At 37.1% G+C, this 19,622-nt stretch overlaps 1 protein-coding gene across 1 annotated transcript; it reads left to right on the forward strand.

Moving 5' to 3' along the window:
- Positions 1 to 2,143: 2,143 nt before the first annotated feature.
- Positions 2,144 to 14,387, forward strand: LOC141509758 (vomeronasal type-2 receptor 26-like). Its single transcript, XM_074219528.1, has 7 exons — positions 2,144 to 2,367; positions 4,214 to 4,505; positions 5,029 to 5,832; positions 8,013 to 8,227; positions 9,976 to 9,997; positions 10,472 to 10,595; positions 13,451 to 14,387. Exons 1-7 carry the CDS (start codon positions 2,144 to 2,146, stop codon positions 14,353 to 14,355), a joined length of 2,586 nt encoding a protein of 861 aa, XP_074075629.1. The 3' UTR covers positions 14,356 to 14,387.
- The last annotated feature ends 5,235 nt before the right edge of the window (positions 14,388 to 19,622 follow it).

The following is a 19,622-nucleotide window of genomic DNA, read 5'->3' on the forward strand; positions in this document are numbered from 1 at the left end:
CATTGTCAATTATCATTCTTCCATCAACAACTTCCACTGTGAACTCATCCAAAAACAAAAGAAGTATTCAATTCTCTCAAGATATAAGTTAAAATCTCATTTCTCCTCAGAATGTTCTCAATTAAATCATAATTCACTAAATTCATTGGAAATGAATTAAAATTCAATGATAATTCAGGAATTATATAGTTCCCCAAAGAATGGTAGCTAAATTGAATTGTCTCAAAGTGTCTTTTCAGAGAATCTCAAAGATGGCAATTATAATCAAAGCCTTTGAGATCATGGTTAGTCTTTGAATTGGTCAAAACTGAACTCCTTTTGGTATATGATAAAGACCTGCAGGCCTCTATGACAGGCAATGTGGAATACTGAAAGAACTATTCAACTGAAATTTATATTTGACCTGGAATAATTGCTATAGAATAATGGGCAAATCCTTTCTTGTTTCTGTGCCTTACTTTCTTTTTATTTAAAATGAAAGTAATACTACACAAGTTACAGAATTCTTTTGAAACAATCCCAATATTTAAAAGAAGTACCATATAAATGTCAGCCATTTGGTCCTATCTTTGGGCTTTATTTTTCTCTATTTTCATTGCATCCTTCTCTCATTCTTTCTACATCGTTATTCTTCTCCACACTATTAGTGTCATCATCTTCATCCTATAATTTTCAGGCTAATTTCTCATCATATACACCTCATTTTTCTCTATTTATGTCTTTCCTTTATTCCTCCCACTTTTTCTTTTACTTTGAAAACATTATTCTCTTACCCATTATCTTTATCATCATGATAGTTACACCATGGGCACTATAAAAGGCATTTCTGCTGTAATGAATTCAAGATACCTTACTATAGCCAACTATGCTGAAGCATAATTCCCTGGTTTACATATAATGAACACATCTAAGACTTTAATAGAAGGGAATGTCCAACTCAGTGTGCTGGAAAGAGAAATGAAATAACTCAGTGTGACCTTGCTACCACAGGAATCAGCCTTGAAGTATCATCTCAGATACAAACAGAAAAGAATCTGTTTCTTCATAGAACTTTATTCATAGCAGAATTAAAAACTGCTTTAGGGCAGGGACTATCTAGATTTTTGTCTTTGGTAGCCTAGAAGCCTGCATATAGAGTTTAGTATTGGACATTAGACCCATAATTTCCTCAATACATAGCATTCTGCAATGAGAAAATTTCTTCTATAATTATAGTAGTAAATTATTAATAGATTTTTAGTGTATTGAATTCCCTCATGAGGTTAATTGACACATTTCAATGGGTCACTGATCTGCAAAATATAAAAATGTCTGCCATTCATGTAATTGCAGTGATATTATATGTTCCTTCATTCGGAGGACAGAATTGAGGATATGATGTCCTGTTCAAATAAGCAGAGATCTGAGGGACTCAGTGTTGAGATACCACAGAAAATAAAGATAGGTTCTTCTGCACCAGAACTTGTTAGAAATCAACTCAGGCAACAGCTACTGGGAAAAAATGTCTATCTACTCCTGGAAAAACAGAATAACTCAAGGCTGCCAGGCTTCCCGATATGAGAATATAAGGGATAGGAGACTGACATCATCTAAACTATGCTCATTCAGTCACTAAAACTTTCTGACTTTGTCGACTCTCATGAACTCTACATTGTTGCACCAGAGCAGAGTTACACTGGGAACTCAGGCTCCAACATAGGTTTTCACACAGTCTGAAGTTTCCCTGCCTCTGGAGAGGTGATTGGACTTGCCGCCCACTTAATCCCAATTGGCAGTGTTGAGGACACAGGAGTTGGAAAGGAGTGTGAAAAACAAGTTTTTCCCTGAGATACAGGGACTCAGGTGCATGGCCTCCAGCAGCAATGGTCCCAAGAGTCCCTCAGGAATTAAACTCCCTGTCTCTGAGAGGGACAATGCAAACACAGCATCCCATCCACACATACTGAAAAAAGCATTTTAATGATCTTTTAGCCAGAGCAAATCCTCATAAATAACCCTGAACAAGCAAGCAGTATTTCTCTCTTGGACATGAATCAGTCATATTGCACTGTGTCTCCACAAGTGTGAGAGGCAATAAAGCCTGAACAGCTGCTCAGGAAAGACACAACTTACCTTGAGTGTGAGCCGGGAAATAGTCTCCCTGATGTTCTCCCTGCATTTCTTCTTCCTGTTCCTGCAGCTGTCCCTATCCACGGGCAGGGAGGAAGGGGCACTTTGCCACCTAGAAAGGACTTTTAATCCAGGATATTACAGAGATGGTGACCTTGTTATTGGAGGATTTTTTCCTTTATTTATACATAAATTTGACAGCAATCCATATTGGAAAAGATTTGAGCACCATCCTCGGGAAATTAAAAGAGAATTTCAGTAAGTACTTATTCTATTTTATTTATAATTATTTTTTTCAATATAAGGATTTTTTCTGTATCACTTCCAATTTCCCAATGGAAGAAAAAGTAAAAAGAAAAGAAAAGTCCTTGTACCAATTAATCATAATCAAGCAAAGAAAGTGCTCATAGTGACCAAAGCAAAAATTGGGTATCTTTCATTTTTTCCCACATTAGTCCATCAGCTAAAGTGGGTTTATTCTTCACAACCAGTAAACTTGCAAGCCTTGTGAATCATTGTGTTACCCAGAGTTCTTAAGTCCTTTTGAGTTTTGGGATTTGGGGTTTTTTCCTTTTTTAAAATAAAATATTTTCTAGAGTATTGTTCATCTATATTCATATACATTGATTCATATATTCTACTGGTTTCTTTGTAATCAAATAGATTCATTTTCAACACTATACTAATAACAATTTCATTACAGCAATAAATTGTAATTTGTTCAACCATTTTTTTAATCAATGGGCAATTCTTTAGGTATAAATGTTTATCACTACAAAAATAAATTATATATATATATATATTATATATAATTATATTAACTATGTTATATATAATATATATTATATTTTATCATACCATATTTATATAATGACATTATATGTTATAAATTATATATATTATATCATATTATATTATGTCACTTAATATATATATATATACAAATTCATTACATTTAGATCCTTTTCCTCTTTTTTTAACCCTTTGAAGGATTGCTTAGTCCAAAGATATCTAACATTCAGTAACCTTTTGGCTAAAGACAAGAATTCCTTTCCAGAATGTTTAAGTCAATTAGTTTTTATATCGATATAAAATCAATGTGACTATTGCCTTATGTGCCTTTACATATTTCTCTCTTTTCTGGTTAACTTTGCCAATATGATGGCTGAAAGTCAAAACTAAGTTGGTTTAATTTTCATTATCACAAGTAGAAACCATTTGAAGCCTTTTTTCATATGTCTAGAGATACTATGGATTTCTTTCCTTGATAACTACCAATTTGACTTCTTTGACAAAACACGAATTGAAAAATGGAAAAACATTTTTCAAATTTGAATCTATTTTGAGTAAATATCTTAGAAATAAATTTGTTAAAAGATGAATAATAAAATGATTTTTTCCATTTAACTCTAGCCCTTCTGATCTAAGGTGCATAGAATTTTTGTAAGGGTGGAAACCATTTTTTTTAAATTTTATGTCATCAAAATTTTCTATATTATATAATTTTTGTATATACCTTCTTTGGTCATGAATTCTCCAGTTTATAATGCTGAAAAGTAATTTCTTCCTTCTGTCTCTAATTTCAATAATATTTTTCTATCTATTTTATGTATTCATTTGGAAATTATATAGAGATATAGTATCAGGTGAAGGCATTGTTTTCACACAAACTGACGCCCAGTATTCCTAAAATTTTTTGTCATTCATTTTTATGAATATTTTTAAATGGCTCCACTTTTTAAAAAATTATTAACTGACTATCTAAGGAATTGGGCAGTTCTTGGAATAAATCTCTACAAGGTTTGGAAATAAATTGGTACTTGACAGAGCAATTTGGCAATTTTTTGAGTGTGTTGATAAATATAAATGGGAGTGAAAGAGAGTCTCTGCTATAGCTTCTGACTCCCTTTGTTCTAGATACAGGTAAGATGGCAAAGTAATAAAGCAAAATATTTTAAGGTTACAAAAAAGAATAAAAAGATGGCTTTGGCTAAAACTTGTAGACACAAAATTTTACCTTCATAAGGGACAATTTTCAGTTCTTTGGAGGGGAGGGGAGAATCATAAGTAATCCTTAACCCTAACAAGCTTCTTCCCACTACAGGTGGCTGTTCAAATACTATTATCAGGTCCTGGCCTTAATATTTGCTGTAGAAGAGATCAACAAAGACCCCAATCTGTTACCCAATATTACCCTGGGATTCCACATCTACAATGCCTATCACAGTGATGAGAGGACCTTGGAGAGTTCCCTCTTGTGGCTATCAGGCCAGAGACAGACCATTCCCAATTACAACTGTGAGAGGCAGAGCAAGTCTATAGTGGTCATTGGAGGAGCCACTTCTGAGCTGACTGTCTCCATGGGAAACCTCCTAGAGCTCTATAAGTTTCCACAGGTAGGGAATCAGCCTATACTGACTGGAGGGCAGAGGCATGTCTTTGAGGATCTGACAATGTGACTTTGGTGAATTTTGGTACCTAATTTACCTTATAGGTGGTTCTTAGAGAAGGAAAAAAAAGAGCTAAGAGATTGAGAACAGACTTGTTCCTTTCCTAATGTCTTGTAGCAAGAAGCATTTTTCAACAAACAGAACTTTTCAAATTATACAATTGAAACCTCCAAAATATTTTTAATGATCTATTATTGGCAGGTTTCCACATTCAGTACTAAAGAAACAAAGAAGCAAAAAGACAGAAAACACATATATTTCAGCTACATTAGGTCTTATAAAGGAGATGACACCTGATAGTGGTCTGAGTGATCAGAAGTACTTTAACAGGCAGAGAAAAAGAAAGAATCCATTCTAGGTAGAGGGGGATGATGATTGTAGGTCCAGTTGTGGAATTGAAGGGTGGGGTAATCATTTCCTACAATAAATTCATTAAACTGAAAATGGCTCATATTTGGTTCCTATTCAGATCAGCTATGGTCATTTTGATCCACTCATAAGTGACCCACTTCAGTTTCCTTCTATTTATCAGATGACCCCCAGGGATACCTCTCTTCCCCTGGCCCTGGTGAAATTAATGCTTCATTTCAAATGGACCTGGGTGGGTCTCATTGCCTCAGATGATACAAGAGATGAGAAATTCCTTAGGGACCTTCAAGAAGAAATGGTCAGAAATGACATTTGTGTGGCCTTTGTACAGAAAATCTGGATTGGTCAATCATGGAGTTATGAAATGTTTGTAGTTTTGTTAAATAACATATTGGCTTCTAAAACTAATGTGATTGTCGCTTATGGAGATGCAAATTCATTTCTGAGCCAGATGTTTGTAAAATTTCCTCATCGAGTTCTAAGAAGAATGTGGATAACCAACAGCCACTGGTATATTGCCAGAAAAACTGGTTTTAAGAAGTTTTTTATCTTCCATGGGGCCCTCATAGTTTCACAACAGACAAGTAAGATCCCTGGGTTCAAAGATTTTCTGAAAACCGTAAACCCTGCCAAATACCCAGAGAGTGGATTTCTTAAAACCTTCTGGAAATCAGCTGTTGGGTGTCCATTTGAATTTGAAGGTAAAGATGGATGGTCCTGTTCACCAAATCATTCTAAAGACACAATGCGTTTGAAATATTTAGACATCATTATGTCTGATCAGAGTTCCATTGTCTACAATGCTGTGCATGCTGTAGCCTGGGCTCTTAAAGAAATGTTCCTGTTGAGATCGGAGATGGAATCTAATGAAGATGGAGATAAGAGCATTGTTCACCCCTGGAAGGTAAGATTCCCCTCTTAAAAGCACTGATATCCAAATTATAGGAACTCTCATGTCCAGAAAAGAAATAATGGTTTAATCACTTAACTTACCTATTCTTGCAAAGAGGAACTTCTGCACAGCAGACCCAAGGAATAATTTCAGGTCATTTCCAATTTATGAACATTTCAGTTTCTTGTGACCACATGCAGGAGTGTTCATCTGTTCCTGAGGGTCTTTGCCAAAGAAGATATCAGAGGAAGGGTAGGATCATAAACACTCCAGATTCTGTGTCTACACCAGGGCTGAGGAAGTCAGAACCAGGCAATTCTCCTTTCTCTGGAAGACATAGCTACTCCACACTAGCATGATACTCTTGGAGAGATCTGGCTTCAGAAAAAAAGGATCGTGGTTCAAATCCTATATCTGAACCGTTTCCCCAAATTATGTGATGTAGAAAGACTTCACATGTAAATAAATAAAGTTGGACTAAATGGTCATGGAGGATCCCTCCAGCTCTAGATCTAACTCCTTACATGGGATATTAAATTTCAAAACAAGAATTTCGTTATTGACTTTTCTAATTTACAGACTCTTAAGAGCTGGGATTTCTCTTCTTTTTGTCTTTAGTCTCTAACACTGGAATGAGACTTTGATCACTTCATAGCACTATATTATTGGAAGAGAAAACCTCTTAACTGTGCCCCTAGTTTCTTGTTTCTCCTATTTCCCATTCACCATGGATAGAGCTGCTAATGGAGCCTCTGGTAGGTATGTATAATGATTCTACTAAAAGACAATATGCTATGTGGTGAAGACAGGAAAAGCAAGATGAAAACAAACATCCTTACTCTCAGAGCTTCACAGTTGTGAGTATGCATATATATTTCCAAAGACACGTTTATATTTATTTGTGTATATATAGTAAATAAAAATACAATATAAAAGATTTATATATGCATATAGGTACATAATATCAATGTACAGATTGAAATAAATGCAATCATATATTACACAAAACCATAAAAACCAACAAAACTGAGATCATTAGGAAAGGAAGAGAAATATTAAGAAATTAATCTCCCTAAAGAACATCTGACCAAATTTTCCTGATCCTCTATGATCTCGTGCTCCCTTTTTTAGGTTTTTTCCAAGATAATGGGGTTAAGTGACTTGCCCAAGGTCACACACCTAGGCAATTATTAAGTGTCTGAGGCCGGACCCAGCCATCCCTATGCTCTCATACTCTTGGTCAAGAACCATAAAAGATCCTATATCCCCTAAGGGAAAGGAACCAAAAAACATTCTCAGCTTGCAATTAAAAGTCCTACACTCTCTAATTCCAGTTTTTCAAGCTAAATTAACATTATATCTCTTAACATTGTATTTCAGCAAAACACTGCTCCTAGCTGTTCTCTGAAGTAGAATTGAGTCACCCAACTCTATAACCTCTCCCCAGGCAGTTTAGCCTGATACATACTGCTCCCTCCCCTCTGGCCACTAGAATCTCAAGCTTCCTTGTAGGCTCACTTTGTATTGGATCATTGACAAAAATCCTTTTATAGTTCACTTATCAACAAAGAGACAATTGTGGAAATTACTTAGCCCATTGCATCACACATAGAGGTGCTATATTAATACTTATTCTTTCCCTTCCAAGTTGGTCACATCTTCTTCCTCCAGAAATCATACTGTATTTGCTTCTCTGGTTCAATGATGTGGTCACCAAATGAATGAACATTCCTTGAAGACAAGAATTTATTATTATCATTTTATAACTTAAGGACCCAGCTACTTCTAGATAGAGGGCACGTAGTAAATAATTATAAAGTTTGGTTGAATTGCATTGGAAACATTCTGATTAAACATGAGAGTAAAATCTAAATCACTCACCCACTCCAGATTTACCTCTCAGACTCACTTCTAGGCCTCCTTTCCTGTTTCTATTCTCATCAAGGTAAGGGCACCTTTCTGATCTTTTCTTCCAGGTTGAAAAATTCTTACTTCCAGTTTCCCATTTGGACTAACCTTCTAAGCTTGGTGAGACCTTCTTAGATGCTGGTCCTGTTATACAATTTATTAGAAATTTATCCTAATTCTGTGACATTTAGTTACTGAGAAAAATGTAAGGCAGCATAGAGTCTAGCAGACATCCATGCAAGATTTTACTGAGGAGATTCCATTTAATTTTCTTCTCTTTACAGCTTCATTCCTTTTTGAAGAACATTCAGTTTCCTGACAGTGCTGGGAATCAGGTAGTCTTGGATAAGAAGATGGACTCGGTGGCAAGCTATGAGATTTTCAATTATGTAACTTTTGATAATGATACGGATATTCTGGTGAAAGTGGGAGAGTTTAACTCTCAAGCTCCATTTGGGCAAGATTTCACCATCCAGGAGAAGACAATAGTGTGGCCCAAGTTGAAGCAACAGGTGAAGAGTGATTGAAATGTTGGTTTTATGAAAGATGTAAAATTAAAAAGATATATCATCAGAATAGTCATTAAAGTATTTAAATAGGATGCAAATGCCATAAATCTGACTGCAGATAACAGCTAATTAATGAAGTTTTTGGACCCAAATTAGTTGAGCTCAAATCCAATTCTTGTGCTTGTCATGGCGTCATCTCCCTGATGTCATGGTCTTCTTCAAAAATGAAGGACGGGGGTGGCTAAGTGGCACAGTGGATACAGCACCAGCCCTGGAGTCAGGAGTACCTGAGTTCAAATCCAGACTTAGACACTTAATAATTACCTAGCTGTGTGGCCCTGGGGCCCTGGGCAAGCCACTTAACCCCATTGCCTTACTAAAACTAAAAAAAAAAAAAAAAAAAAAAAAAAAAAAAAAAAAAAAAAAAAAAGGGACAATCATTTCTTCTCCAATATATTTTATTAGAAAAAACTTAGGAAAAAGTCTCTCTTGGTTAAAAAAATTATGATAATTAACATGTTTAACTCCACAAAATATTATAAAATCCTACTCTAGTGAAAAAGTAAATCAATAATAAATAAAGTACAACTTCAGCCTCTGATGTTGATGTGGTTCAGTCATTCAATCTTCTCCGATTCTTTTTGACTCCATGGTAATAGTGCATCAGACCCTTCTATCAACCACTATCTCTCAGAATTGATCCAAATCTATGACAGTTAATTCCATGATATTCTATCTCCATCTCATCCTTTAAAATCCCCCTTTTATTTTCTCTTTAATGCTACACATCAAGGTCTTTTACAACAAGTCCCATCTTCTCATTAGGTGGTTAAAGTATAAAGGCTTCAGCTTCATTATTTACAGTTCCAAATGAATGGCTACTATTCATTTTTTGAAGTATTCCCTGTTTTGATCTTTTAGATTCTAAAAAATCTTCTCTAACAACAATAAATAAGATTAGAAAATACACCCTCATCATAGCCCTTATTGTACTTTTAAACCAATCAGTTCTTTCAAACTTAGTTCTAACTGTTAGTTCACAGCCCACATACAGACTCCTAAGGAAACAATGAAGATTTGGTATTCTCTCTTTGAGGACTTGCAATATTTGCTGAAGTCACATAATCAGAGTGTAGTCAATGAAGATGTGAATTTTTTAAATGGAAATCCCTTGCATTCTTCATGATCCAGTGACTGATGGCAGTTGATTATCTGTTTAAATCAACCTGCTTTTCTAGTAATTCTTGGTTCACTTATCACGGAAGCCTATTTTATAAAATCCTAAATATATCCTTGCTGACATTTCACATGAAATTTCCACATTCCTTGGCTTTGTCCTTCTTTTGAATTGGTATGTGCAATTATCTTTCCAATTCAGTGGCTACAGTGTGTTTCCCGAATTTACTGGCATATGGAGTCCAGAAATTTAATAGCACCATATTTTAGTTTTAAATAACTCCATGAGAATTCTATTACTTGCACTACCTTTATAATTAACAAGGGTTCCTAAGTTACACTTCATTTTATTCTCCAGAATATCTAGCTCGTTATCAGTAACCAAACCATAGCAATTATTGCTGATATTCAGACTTTACTTGCATCGCTGCTTAGTGGAGTCTTCCCACTTCTTCAGATTATGATCTACTTCTGCTAAAACTTTAACATTGGTGTCTTTTATTATGCCCATTTCTGCATGAAACTCTCCCTTGGGACCTCCAATGGAGGGGGGGGTTGCAAGGCAATGGGGGTTTAAGTGGCTTGTCCAAGGCCACACAGCTAGGTAATTATTAAGTGTCTGAGGTCGGATTTGAACTCAGGTTCTCCTGACTCCAGGGCCAGTGCTCTATCCATTGTGCACCTAGCCACCCCTAGGACCTCCAATTTTTTTAAGAGATCTCTTGTCTTTCCTATTCTAGCAAAGGTTTTTTTCCTATTTCTTTGTGTTGCTTATTTAAAAAAAAAATCTCCAACAATTTTTTTCTGATAATAGCCTCTCTTCTGTGGCTGGGAAGAAATAGAATTCCTTAGGACTTTAGTGCTCTGGGCCCCTTTTACAAGTAAATTGATCCAAACTTGGCAGAATGACTGTTTTACTCATGTGAAAAAAGCATTGGTAGATTTTGCAGAAAATCCAGTTATATGTTTATTGCTACAAATAAGCTAAGCATGGGTAATAAATATTCTAAATCATGAATGGTGCTGCCTCAAAAGCCTTTGGATGCTTCCTTCTGTAGCCTCCTTACTCCAGATGCACAACAAGTTGTGGTCCTGGATTCCAGATGAAAGCCAGGGAGGGAAAGCCGATCTGCTGTTTTGACTGTGTCCCCTGCCCAGAGGGATACATTTCCAACAATACTGGTAAGTCTGTGTAGACACTTCTGATCTTTCTCAACAAACATGGACTCAGGGTAACAAACCAAAGATCAATGGATCTCCTGGGTAAAATCAAGTAATGGCAAGGTTTTCCCTGTAGAACAAGATGTCCAGAGACCAAGAGAAGCCTAGAAGAAAGGTCAGAAATCTCAAACAGATTGAAGGTTAAGAGTTATCAATATTAGTGAGAGATTTTTGGATTTGAGGTTTCCGCAAATTAGGAATTTCTTGCCCCTCACCTGTGACCCAATCACCAAGGGATAGATGCCTGGAGGAAAAAAGCCTTCTTACCCAGATCTCTTACATTTACTTAGGGCCTTACAGCTTTCATCAGTTCTTTCCCAACAAGACAGCAGTGACAAAATACAAATATTTCTACACTAGTTTCATAGAAGAGAAAGATAAAGTTACCATCCACAGTTAAACAGCTATCAAAGAGAGTTGAGACTTCAGTCAGGGTACTGGATGACAATCCATTTCGTTTTTCAATTCCTGTAGACTGTCTTCTCTGGAAGTGTCTATTCCAACCCTATCTGGTACTCAGAAAATTCCCTCTCTTTCAGCTCATTAGACATCTATTTGAAGGTCAGACTTCCACTTATTCAATGCAACACTGATTTGTGGGAAAATGCAAATACACTTTGAAGAGATTTTAAGCTGACAAAGCTGGGCTACTAGGAAGAAATTTGACCAATTACTGCCAATGTGAGGGAAATAAAATAATAATAGATGATAATCATAATCATAATAGACAATGCTGAAATAATTTGACCTAGAGTAGTTCTTCCAGGACCAAGACCTCTGTGAAGTTGGTGATGGCACTAGTCATTGGAAAGTAAAGGAAAATCTTTAGGAAATGTTCTCTCCTCAGAAGAAAATGAAGAAAAGTAGTAGCTTCGGAGGGGCATCTATGGTACCTGTCTCAAAAGAAAATACTGAATATTGTTCTTGTCACCTGAAATAGAAGGAATTGAGCAGGGGTCTTCCCAAGACAGAGCAGGAATTCAGTTTTCAACCCTGGACTAAAACAAACTCCTATGCCTCCACCATTACTCTTTTGTTAAGTACATCTTATTAGAATATGCTTTCTTCCTAAAGGCAAGTATTCCTGGGTGCTTATAAGTGAATTGGAAGGTTCTCAGCAGCCTTCAGATCCCTAGGATCACACATCCAAAAAGTGGACATTCTGTTTCCACTTAAAGTTCCCCAACTTGAGGGTAGCATTCACCGCAATGAAGCCCAGACCATTTCTAGACCACTCTAATTACTGAGAAGCTTTCCCTGACATAGATCCCAAATGGTCTCTTCCTATTTCCCAGCCTATTTCCATGTTAATTCTCTAGCATTGAAAAAGACAAGTTCAGTCCTCCACATATCAGCACTTTAAATACAAAGCACCCACTGTCACATCCCTTCAGAATCTTGTAATCTCCAGGCAAAGAGGCCCAGGTCTTTTGATGAGTATTTCTAGAGCTTTCAGAGTTGATACCAAGCAAAGGAACTCAAAAATCATGTTAGCAAAGCCTGAATGACATGTCGTCAACAGAGAGTTGGATCCATACACTTCATAAGTATGTTAGTCATCGACAGGAAAGACAAGGGAACTGATATCTTTAAATGATGTAGGGGCAGCATCTCCATCCCCAATCCAGAAGAAGTCCAGAAAGAATAACACATTCAGAATAATAGAAAAATTCTCCTATAAGAAGACACTACAAAGAACTGAGACTTCTAAGCTTGTGTGATGAACCCTTAAAAAGGTTATAGTCCAATCCACACATGGAGGTGAAAAACAAAACAAAACAATGGAATTTAAGTGCAGAACAAAACATAATATGTTCACTTTATAAGACTTCTTTCCTTTCATTCTCATGGATTTTTCACTCTTAGTTCTAATTCTTCTTTCAGAAAATTACTAATGTAGAAAGATGTTAAATAGGATTGCATAGTTATGACTTAAATCAGATTGCTCACCGCCAAGAGAAGCTGGAAGGAAAGGGAGTCTAATAGAAAAATATGGAAATCAGAAGCTTGAAAAAGGTTAGAGGCTGAAAATTATCTTTCTGTGAAATTTGAAAAAATAAATATTAAAAATAAAGATTATAGTCCATGTCCAGGAAATGAAGTCAGCAAAGAAATGATTTCTTTAGTGTGTAACATACTACTGTCGTGTTTATTATTGTTGCTTCTAAGAATAATACCTCATATCTAAAAAGTATTCTCTAAATATTATTCATATAGGAGCTAGCATTTATATAGCAGCAATCTAATAAATACAGCAGTGGATAAAACACAAGACCTGGAGTCAGGAAGATTTATTTTTCTGAGTCCAAATCTGATCTCAGACACTTATTAGCTGGCCAAGCCACTTAACACTATTTCTCTCAGTTTCATCATTTTAAAAAAAAGCTGGAAGGAGCTGGAGAAGGCAATACCAAGTAACGCCTGTGTCTTTGCCAAGAAAACCTCAAATGGGTCCTGGAGAGTCAGACACAACTCAAAATTATTGGAATTTATATAATACTTTAAGATTTATAAAACTTTCATTTATTAAATCATTTGATCTTTATAACAACTCTGTTAGATCAGTCCAATTATCATTCCCATTTTACAGATAATGAATTAAAGTAGAAAGAAGCTAATTGGCAAAACCAGCATGAGAAAGCCAAAATTATCTGGGGCAGGATTCAAATTCAGGTCTCCCAAGTTCTGTGTTCACCACATTCTCATCTCCATGGAACCAGACAGAACAATTTGTATTATTTTAACAATCATTTGGTGATCCTCTGATAGGAAAAGTTGAGGAATGCTAAAATGTTGAAATCATTTGTTCTCTTCAGATACAGATCAATGTAAAAAATGCTTTGAAGATCAATATCCCAATAAGGAAAGGACTCAATGCCTTCCCAAAATGGAGACCCTCCTGGCCTATGAAGAACCCCTGGGGATGACTTTGGCCTCAATAGCTATTTGCTTCTTTCTCCTCACAGCTCTGGTTCTCTGGGTATTTATAAAGCACCAAAACACACCCATAGTGAAAGCCAATAACCGAGATCTTAGTTACCTTCTCCTCGTCTCCCTCATCTTCTGCTTCCTCTGCTCTCTGCTCTTCATTGGCCAGCCAACTAAAACCAATTGCCTCCTCCGACAGACAACATTTGGGGTCATGTTCACAGTGGCCATCTCCTCTACTTTGACCAAAACGATCACTGTGGTTCTGGCCTTCAGAGCCACCAGACCAGGCAGCAGGAACAGGAAATGGGTGGGATCTAGAGCACCCATTTATGTCATTCTCTTTTGCACCTTGATTCAAGGCATACTCTGTGGAATCTGGCTGCTGCTCTCTCCCCCATTCCCAGAGGCAGATGCACACTCTGACCGTGAACATATTATCCTACAATGCAATGAGGGCTCTCTCATTGCCTTCTACTTTGTCCTAGGCTACATGGGACTCTTGGCCCTGGGGAGCTTCATTGTGGCTTTTCTGGCCAGAAATCTCCCTGACACCTTCAATGAAGCCAGGTTCATCACCTTCAGCATGCTGCTATTCTGCAGTGTCTGGATCTCCTTCCTCCCCACATACCAGAGCACCAAGGGGAAAATGATGGTGGCTGTGGAGGTCTTCTGCATCTTGAGCTCCAGTACTGGCTTGCTAGGTTGTATCTTCATCCCCAAATGCTATGTGATCCTTCTGAAGCCACAGAGGAACATCAAGAAAACTTTAAAGAAGAATTCCAATTCCTGAATCAAAGATCATTCTGAAATGTTCTGCCTTATTCCCCCAAAATAGCATGAATTGTTAAACAAGACAAACTTCTTTCCAAATGTCCTGATGATAAACTTCAGAACCCCACTTTCTACTGCCCAAGAGCCTCTTGCCTATTTCACATTGCCACAGAATCTGCTGAGGCACCAACTATGTTCAGGATCCCAGCTGCATAGACCTGATAATGACACTTTCAGAGTCATCTCCCCTTTTCTTCCATTCACCCAATGAGTTGAATAAATTCTTCCATGATTTCTCTATGAGGACTATTTCCTTTCCAATTCTTCAACAATTAGATTGGTTCCTTGATTACTGAGAAACCCCAGGAAACTGAAAAACTTTTTGGTTTTTCCTTTTGTTCTCCCCCCAAATTTCTTGTCTATGTGAAAGGAAAATTGCAGTTTTATTTTCATTTAATATATTTGCATCCCACAATTCATTTTTCTAATACCCGCGACTGATTTATATTGTCTTTTTCTATTGAGTGGTATCAAAGGATGAAAGAAAGACAGACAGAGAAGAAATACCAATGATAGACATAAGCAAATACATACATACATATATATATATATATATATATATGAATGTGGATATGTATGCAAATGTGTATATGAAGTTGTTGATGCTACAGTAGCCTTACTGAAAAGCCAGACACTTCTTTATAGTCTAAAAAACAGGCAAAAATAGGCAAATGCCTATTGAAGATGACTAGCTCGATAGTGCAGTGGACAGAGCATCAGACTCACAGTAAGGAAGGTCCAAGATCATTGACATATCACCAAAGCCTGTTTGCCTCGGTGTCTTCACCTGTAAATAAACCAGAGAGAGAGAATGGCAGAGCATTCCAACATCTTTGCCCAAAAGAAACTCAAAAGAGGTTAGGAGGAGTCAGACATAACTGAAATGACTGAAAAACAGCAACAGCAACATTCTTTCCCCTACTGGTAGAGCTTCTCTTACAATACCTAATACTTTTAAGAACACAGAGAGGAAATGATAAATAAAACGCTTCAACAACTGAAAGAGCTGATTTGCTCCATAAGATATTTTTATCTCTTCAAAAGAATACTGGGGAGGGGAGCAAGAGGGTGGCATATCTGTGTATCTGTGTGCATTTCATTGCCTACCAAATTGTATATAGAGATAGGATGGCTAGGTGCTGCAGTAGATAGAACCCCAGCCCTGAAAGTCAGGAAGACCTGAGTTCAAATTCAGCCTCAGACATTTCATAATTACCTAGCTGTATGTCTTTGGGCAAGCCACTCAACCCCATTGCCTTGCAAAAAATAAATAGATATGGATAGAGATAGAGATAGAGATAGAGATAGAGATAGAGATAGAGATAGAGATAGAGATAGAGATAGAGATAGAGATAGAGATAGAGATAGGCATAGGCATAGGCATAGGCATAGGCATAGACATAGACATAGACATAGACATAGACATAGACATAGACATAGACATAGACATAAACATAAACATAGACATAGATAGATGCTGTAGCCAGTCTCATTGTTGTGTGCTTTTGAAATCTGTGCAGTATACAAGCACCAAACCAGGAAAATTCTGAAAAACATCCAGCAAGATAAAGTGCCCAAACACACAGATTCTTTCTCCAGCTAAACTTTAAAGCATTCAAACTCTACTTCAGATGGAATGGAATATTCAAATGCCAAAAGGATGTTCACCTTATAGAGAACTCATAAAAAACGAGTGTCCATGTGTGGACATCAGAAGAAGCCAAATTCACTAGCAAAGTCTCTCTGAAATGCTTTGGGACTGATTGTAAGCCATGGGAGACCCTGAAAGGAGCATCCAGCATGAAAAAAGAGGTTGTGTTCTATGAGTGACGCCAAAGTTCAGTAGCTTAAAAGAACAATGAGATGGGAGAATTTAGATAGCTCCAACACAAATGTCCATTGTGGGTACACAGGCTATTCTAACAGCCATGACACAAATCATCTCCAAGTAAAACTGCCACCTGGACAATCTCAGGAGCTGGCAAGCCGCCCTGAGAGATAAGGTGAGCCAGAGTTTATTCAAGGTCCATCTACTGTTATAACTTCAAAAAAGTCCATTATTATAATGCTCATTAAAAAAAAAAGATTCATGGTGGCAATTTCCATCTCCCTAAGTTTCTTCCTCTACTTCCTCAAAGACCTGGATCAATTCTTAGTCCCCAACTTCTTTTAAGTCTCTTTACTGGTATTTGGCTTTCAATTTCCAGCCCCTGGAAATATCAAGCTTCCTAATCACAAATATTTACATACAGTTTCCCATATCCTCATCTGAATGAGATCAAAATTCTTTCTCATTTCTCTTTCCCAAATCTCCATAACCCCTTTACCTGGACTACAAAGCTTTCCTTAAGGTTTTGCTAATTTCCTCTTCTCTCTTAAATAGACAAAAACTTTAAAAAAAAAACCTTCTCCTGGCATTTCTTTCATTACCTGATCAGCTTATCAATCACATCTCAGATTCCACCTTATTCCACTGGTATTTAATATTTCTTTTATCTGTTTTTCTGTTGTCTACCTCTTATACCTTGGCCACTATCAGAAAAAGGAGAGGAGTGGAACTCTCCTTTTTTTGTATTTTATTTTATTTTTTTACATTTTTTAAATTTTTCTTTAATTTATTCACACAATACTAAACTATTCTTGTTTAAGAGTAAACATAATACCCCCTCCCCACAAAAAATATAAAACCTCATGAAAAATAAAGTAAAAGAAAGAGAAACAAATGTGTTTCAGTCTGTGTTCTGATACTACCAGCTCTGTCTTGGGTGGGTCACATTCTTTATCATAAGTCCATCATAGAAGTGACTTCCATATTTTTCCACAGTTGCTGTTGCTGATTGTAATTCCCACCATCCATTCCTCCCCACTACCATCTATTATATTATCTCTCTCCTTTCACTCTGTCCCTCTTCAAAAATGTACTGTGGTACAGCCAAGTGGCCCAGGAGACAGCCAAGAGGCCCCAAGTCTACATCCCACCCCAGAGACCCAACAGGCCACCCAATCCCAGCACCTTGCAAAAAGTCAAAAAAAAGAAAAGGTGTTCTATCTGACTATCCTCCCTTATGACCTTCCCTGTCCTCTATCACCCACATCCCCCCTCCCCTCCCAGTCCCCCTTCTCTCCTTTTTCTTTTAGATGTCTATACCCTACTGAGTGTGTCTGCTGTTTCCTCTCTGAGTCATTTCTGAGAATGAAGGCTCCCTTATTCTCCCTCACCTTCCCCTCTTCCATACCATTGCAAAAGCTACATGAAATACCTTTTACATAAGATATCTTAGCCTATTCCACCTCTCCTTTCCTCTTACTCCCAGTACATTTCCCTTTCACCCACCGACTCCATTTTTACACTATACTATATCTTCAAATTCAGCTCTTTCCTGTGCCTCATCTATAAAAGCTCCTACCTGCTCTGTTAAATGGGAATGTTTATGAGTATTCTCAGTATCAGCTTCCCATGCAGGAATACATGTAGTTCATCATCATTAAGTCCCTCATATTTTCCCCTTCTCCTCCACTCTCTGTGCTTCACCTGAGTCCTGTATTTGGAGGTCAAACTTTCTGTTCAGCTCTGGCCATTCCAACAGGAACATTTGAAATTCCCCCTGTCCATGCTTAATAAACTGTGACATAAGGGGCAGCTAGGTGGCATAGTGGATAAAGCACCAGCCCTGGAGTCAGGAGTACCTGGGCTCAAATCCAGTCTCAGACACTTAATAATTACCTAGCTGTGCGGCCTTGGGCAAGTCACTTAACCCCATTTGCCTTGCAAAAACCTAAAAAAAAACTGTGACATGAAACACAACCTGCATTGGGAGGGGGGCACTCCATTGATGGACAAATACTGAAGATCTTGCCTTCTGATTGTGCTAATGAGCATCTATGCCTCTCCAAAAAGTCACTGGGAGTCCAGTTTCAGCGGACTTTCTTTCTTGCCTCATTGACTGCAGTTCTAGATTAATAATAAACACTTAGTAGTCTAATTTATTAAGACCAAACTCAAAATGAACAAAATCCAGCTCCCTTAGTAAATACCAGTATTTTCATGCAAATATATGTTAGATCTTTACTCACCTGCCCCACACTGCCCAGCACTTTTTCTTTTTTCTCTTCTTTTCTTTGTACATACACACACACACACACACACAAACAAACACACAACAGACACAGACAGACATATCAAAATCTCTATGGAGCTATATTCTCTACCATTTCACTACTGAAATGGCCCGCTGAGGACTGGGAGGGGGTTCACACCAGACTTCTTTCTTAACCCTGGCTTATGAAGAGGGAGGAGGCTCTCCCATAGTTTAAGTCAGAAGTCAAAAAACCCTCAAAAAAAATCCAGATTGTTTTTCACCATTTAATGAAAGGAAAATTATTCATTTGCATTTTTTACTTTGATTAACAAGGCAAAATTCAGAACAAAGAAAATTAAAAGGAGTTTATTAGAAATGTCAAGGTTATTTGACACTTTGACATATTAATCATTGAAGATCAGCAATGGCTTCAAAGCTGAACCAGCCTTCATAACTAACTTTAAGACAATTCAAATAGGTCTGAATCAGTAAAAAAAAGAGATCAAGCCCTTACATCTCTCTTCCTCCCCAAGGAAGAAGATAGGAATACAAAAGACTCACAAATAAGGGATGACTTGGCTATATGAACACTATCAGGGGACTGAGGGACACCCCTCCTAGGTCTGACAGACAAATAGAACTGGGAATAGCAACATGCCAAGTCGATATAACTTTCAATATAAACATGCACTTGATTTCATAGTAATAGTACTAGCAAATACATAAAAGGCTCTACCAGTTTAAATTTACTGCTGTTGGGGTGGCACAGTGGATGGAGCATTGGCCTTGGAGTCAGGAGTACCTGAGTTCAAACCCGACCTCAGACACTGAATAATTACCTAGCTGTGTGGCCTTGGGAAAGCCACTTAACCCCATTGCCTTACAAAAACTAAAAAAAAATTCACTGCTGTTATCATTAAGTTAACTCGAAGTGGACTGAGTCAAGAATCATAAGCTAATCCGGTTTAAATTCCTTACTCTAAAACTCTAGATGGAGGACTGATCTTTGACTAGGCCAAAAGCTCTAAACAATTATGTCATGCAGCCAGGCATCTCCCAGTTTACAAAGAACAGAATGAGAGTTTAAACAATTATTCTCATCTCACATGATATAAGAAAACATTTAACATATTTTATAGCAGTCACA

The sequence above is a fragment of the Macrotis lagotis genome, chromosome 1 (assembly GCF_037893015.1).
Source record: "Macrotis lagotis isolate mMagLag1 chromosome 1, bilby.v1.9.chrom.fasta, whole genome shotgun sequence".
In the NCBI taxonomy this organism is placed as follows: Eukaryota; Metazoa; Chordata; class Mammalia; order Peramelemorphia; family Peramelidae; genus Macrotis; species Macrotis lagotis.

What these genes read in the sequence shown, in the direction of transcription:
- LOC141509758 (XM_074219528.1), top strand. Translation starts at nt 2,144, where the DNA reads ATGTTCTCCCTGCATTTCTTCTTCCTGTTCCTGCAGCTGTCCCTATCC. An exon ending in AGCTCTATAAGTTTCCACAG is followed by an intron (nt 4,506 to 5,028) that starts GTAGGGAATCAG and finishes GTTCCTATTCAG; the next exon opens with ATCAGCTATGGTCATTTTGA. An exon ending in ATACATTTCCAACAATACTG is followed by an intron (nt 10,596 to 13,450) that starts GTAAGTCTGTGT and finishes TGTTCTCTTCAG; the next exon opens with ATACAGATCAATGTAAAAAA.